This window comes from Dipteris shenzhenensis, chromosome 26 (genome assembly GCF_047967505.1).
Source record: "Dipteris shenzhenensis isolate YYH24624 ecotype China chromosome 26, Dip_SZ_1.0, whole genome shotgun sequence".
In the NCBI taxonomy this organism is placed as follows: domain Eukaryota; kingdom Viridiplantae; phylum Streptophyta; class Polypodiopsida; order Gleicheniales; family Dipteridaceae; genus Dipteris; species Dipteris shenzhenensis.
The window spans coordinates 46,040,227-46,044,772 of NC_141621.1; the positions used below are offsets into that span (position 1 = coordinate 46,040,227).

A 4,546-nucleotide genomic window follows, 5' to 3' on the forward strand; every position below is an offset into this window, starting at 1 on the left:
GTTTTGGGCGCCCTAGCCTGTGTGCAGTGCTGCTACTGCTCCAAGGAACACATGTCGCAGTGCCCTCCTAAACTCCGTCCTCCGAACCATCTCCGAACCTCTATCCTTCTCCCTCCAAACCTCCAAATAACTGCCACGTAGGTAGGGCAACACGTGTCAAGCCTCTTGTGCCTCTCACCCTCCTTAAGAAATAGTATAGATATAGATATAGATAGATATAGAAGTATAGATATAGATATAGATATAGAAGTTTGGGAAAGCGTAACATAAGCTAATCAAAGGAAAAATAAATTAAGCAAAAATAAATTAAACATTTTATAAACATAGCTTAATTAATCCTCTAATGGGATCAAAACTAGCTAATTAATTGGTGGGGAACATATTTATTACACATCAAAATATCGATTTTACTCCACAGCCTTGCCTATTAGGGAAGACTGATTTTACTAACTAATTGGTAGGGAGCATATCAATTACACATCAAAATATCGATTTTACTCCACAGCCTTGCCTATTTCGCCTTTGCAACCTATTCTATTAATTAATTTGTTCTTTCCTAGAATGATTTTACTAATTAATTGCTAGGGAGCATATCTATTACACATCAAAATATCCACAGCCTTGCCTATTTCGCATCTGCAACCTATTCTATTAATTAATTTGTTCTTTCCTATTCGCATCTGCAAATTAACCTAAGCTCCTAAGCTATCAATTTGCATTTGCAAATAAAACCTAAGTCTGCGAGTCTCCCTCCCTACCGCTCCCTCCTTACCTACGCTAGTAAGGTGCGGGCAGTCGATACCTCTCCTTCCCTCCAGCCTCTCCCTCCCTCTTACACCTCGCTGCCTCCCTCTCTCCTCCCACTCCTGTCCTTTCCCCTTGCCTTCCGCTCAACCCCTCCCTTCCTCCTTATTTTGGAGAGGCCTTCAAAGGCCTCCTGCCTGCACTCTCCGTCTGCTCGCCTCCCTCCTTACCTCTGCATTTCGCTACTCCCTCCCTCGCCTCTCAGCCTCTCCCTCCCTACTGCCTCCCGCCTCCCTCTCTCCTCCCACTCCTCTCCTTTACCCTTGCCTTCCGCTCAACCTCGCTGCCTCCCTCCTCCCTCTCTCCTCCCACTCGTCTCCTTTCCCCTTGCCTTCCGCTCAACCCCTCCCTTCCTCCTCATTTTGGAGAGGCCTTCACAGCCCCCTCCTGCACTCTACTGGCCCCCCTCCTCCTTTTATACACTAGTCCAGGGCAGCAGAACCTTCTGGATTCGGAGGCTTCTAGAAGAAGCCTGCAGCCTGCTGCACCACCCCTGTCAACAAATTACATCGAGACCTTTCACGCTTAGGTTAATTTGCTCCTATCGGACCAGTTGCGTACTGTCACGGAAGAAAGATGCTCCAAACTCAACAACACAACGTCATACATCTGAGTTTAGCTTATGATAACTAGCCTAACATGCTCAGTATATAATCAAAATGTGTTCATGCCCCATCCATTCCAATCCCTTTGTAAACCTTGCACACGCTTTAAAATGTGCCTATGAGACAAAGAAGCAAAAAGAAATCCAACAGTCACCACCCGAGTTTCCAGTATGAACATACCAGAACAGCCTTGTTGGAATAAGACAAGATTATCATACTACAATTACTTGTATTTGCTATCCCACAAGATTCCAAGGAAATCTTGCAGTTGTAAACATAACCTCAGAAATAATGGAATCTCTGCACGTATGAGATCCCAGCACCACCAATGTGGTTCCAAAATCAATGTTAAGCTGTAATACAAGGACTTCTACATCAAAGCTTTTATGCTCCTACTGCTGGGTACATTGCACTCTTTGGCCGCCCATGTCATCATCTACTTCTGCTTCATAAGCTTCTGCCTGTTGCTGTTGCTGCTTCCTTCTTATCTCCTCATCCATGTTAACATCATAGAGTGTGGTCTCTTCACAATCATCTAGCTCCATGCGTGTCAACTGAACTTCAGGTCTAGGAGGTAGCACAGCTTCTAATGCCTTGCACTGTTCAGAAGTTAGAGTTCCAGTCTCAGGAAAATCAATTACAAATTGGATGTAGAGATTACCCTTTACGAAAGGCCTCTGATACTGAGGCATACCCTCATGACTAATTGATTTAGATTGGCCTGCAAAACAAGTTTCCAGTTACATAAAACGTCGAGTTTCATAATACTAGCTGGGCAGACAAAAGCCCACAGGATTAACAATACCTGGCTTGATTATCTCCCCTGGGTTAGACTTGATAAGCAGCTGCCGACCATCTAGATGCACTAAGGCAAATTGAAAGCCACACAAAGCCTCTGTCAAAGTCAGAGTATGGTCGACGAACAGGTCATCTCCTTTCCTCTTGAACTTGGAATTCTCTTTCAATTGCAAGACAAATACAATATCTCCAGTCTGGGTGTCCGGCTGAAACATCCAACACACCACAATCCAGCGAAACCACTTTAATCAACAGCTTTCCAAGGGAGCACAAACGATGAAGTCCACAGCAGGCCTATCAGGCAATGCATATAATAAAAAATTTCTTGGAGACAACGTTTGGGATAGTCTTTTCTGCTATGCAGTGGCAGTTGAAACATACAGCCTCATCTGCTTCCCCTCGGAAGACAATCTTCTGGCCCTGCTGCATCCCTTTGTCCACATGAACTTCCAATACTTTCTTGTCTTTAATGACCTTGCCTCCTTTGCATTGGGCACACTTGTCCTTTTCACTGATGCATTCACCTGGAGAGGGAAAATTGCAAGTTTTCAATGTGCAAAGTCTAGCCAGACAATATGCTTCTAATATCACAATCACATTCCAGATATCATGTCCTGACGAAGATAAGACCTCCTACTGTAAAACAAACACCTCCTGCTGTAAAACAAACGCAAAGCTTAGCTGCATACCTGACCCTTTGCAATCTGGGCATGCGTGCTGCATCTGCTGTATCATACTCTGCCCAAGATGGCGAATTGTGACTTTCATACCAGCTCCTTGACAACCAGGACAGCGACCACTCGCACCAGATTTGGATCCTTTCCTGCACAAGGTCTAATATCATACCTCCTAACAGTTCCTCATCTTACCAGTGACCACCAAGCGATGTAAATGCAAAAACCAAAACATTCATAAAGCTTTGCAACATACAAAAAGCCTGCTCTATGCATGTTTCAGAAAGAAAGATCCCTTTTCAAGAGGGTCCATTTATAAAATGGACATCGGCTTAAAATCTGGCCATACCCTTTACACTTTGGACATATAATATTCCTCGATAATGAAAGCTTCTTCGACGTTCCATTATAAAGATCCTCGAGCGAAACTTTGAGAGGGTGTACAACATCTTCCCCTCTTCGCATCCTACGAGTTCCTCTGCTACTACCTCCTGCAGTATTGATTCTAAAAAAGGTCAATGTCTTGTTCAGAACCGGTACAAATTTACACACACACACACACACACACCTTTGTAAAACTAGAACATATCCAATCAATTTGTTGTTCCAAAGTCCAGCTAAACAAATCATCTGAACAAAACTATGGACATATACCTCCAAAAGGGTGACCTCCTCCACCGAAGAAAGACTCAAAAATGTCAAAAGGGTTTACGGATGGTCCCCCTCCACCGATTCCTTCCTTGAGAGCATCCTCTCCATACTGGTCGTAGATTTCTCTCTTCTCAGGATCGCTAAGCACCTCATAAGCTTGCGCAAGTTCCTTGAACTGCCAACATCCAATTCTGTGTATTAGACTATGCACGTCGGCACTGCACAGTGCACACTCGATGCTCATTGAAAGCTTACAGTGAAGCTAGAGCCTAAGGGACGCAATCTGTTAACCTAAACATCTAATTCTGTGTCTTAGATTATGCACGTCTGCACAGCACACTATGCTCATCGAAAGGCTACAGTGAAACTGGAGCATACGAATCTGTTAACCTAACCTCAATAGTGGACATCAAAAAAGAAGGGGGTACCTTCATGGTGAGGTATCATGGAACTCAAACTCTCACATCAAAAAGAGCCTTTTATAGAAAAGGGGAAGTAAGTACACCTTCTCCGGATCGCCCCCTTTATCGGGATGGTTTTTGATTGCGGCCTTCTTGTAAGCTTTCTTCAGCTCGTCCGGGGAACAAGACTTGGAGACACCGAGGATGTCATAATACTTAGTGTTATCACTTCTGGTAGGGCGACGGCCAAACATGATGCAAGGAGGATAGGCAACAGATTGAGAGCAAATTTGAGAGGGGCAGATGAACGGTTTACAGCACGTTCGCACAGCTCGATGGTGGAGCCTGCAGCAACTGCTGCACAAGAAAAGGTCATCTATTTGAAGGAAATAGGCCTATTTATACTGTTCGGCCAAATGGGCATTTGGGAGAGACGAAGTCACAGCCGTCGATCTGGAGCCCCCGCAACCCAACCGTCACGATTCGCCCTGGAAAAAAAAAAGAATCTTAAGAGCCCCCCAAAAAAATAACTTTTAGAGAGGTGTGGACGTAGGACCCAATTGCGGTCGTGCAATTCATTTTGCGAGAAAGGCAAGGGCTTCTGGTTCAGACC

At 44.6% G+C, this 4,546-nt stretch overlaps 1 protein-coding gene across 1 annotated transcript; it reads right to left on the bottom strand.

Annotated features, from left to right (window-relative positions):
- Positions 1–1,535: 1,535 nt before the first annotated feature.
- LOC147885163 (dnaJ protein homolog) lies at positions 1,536–4,317 on the bottom strand. The gene is made up of 7 exons (XM_087397145.1): positions 4,038–4,317; positions 3,536–3,707; positions 3,231–3,372; positions 2,897–3,030; positions 2,589–2,731; positions 2,215–2,413; positions 1,536–2,130 (listed from the first exon to the last, which is right to left on the bottom strand). Exons 1-7 carry the CDS (start codon positions 4,185–4,187, stop codon positions 1,802–1,804), a joined length of 1,269 nt encoding a protein of 422 aa, XP_087253271.1. The 5' UTR covers positions 4,188–4,317; the 3' UTR covers positions 1,536–1,801.
- Between the last annotated feature and the right edge of the window lie 229 nt (positions 4,318–4,546).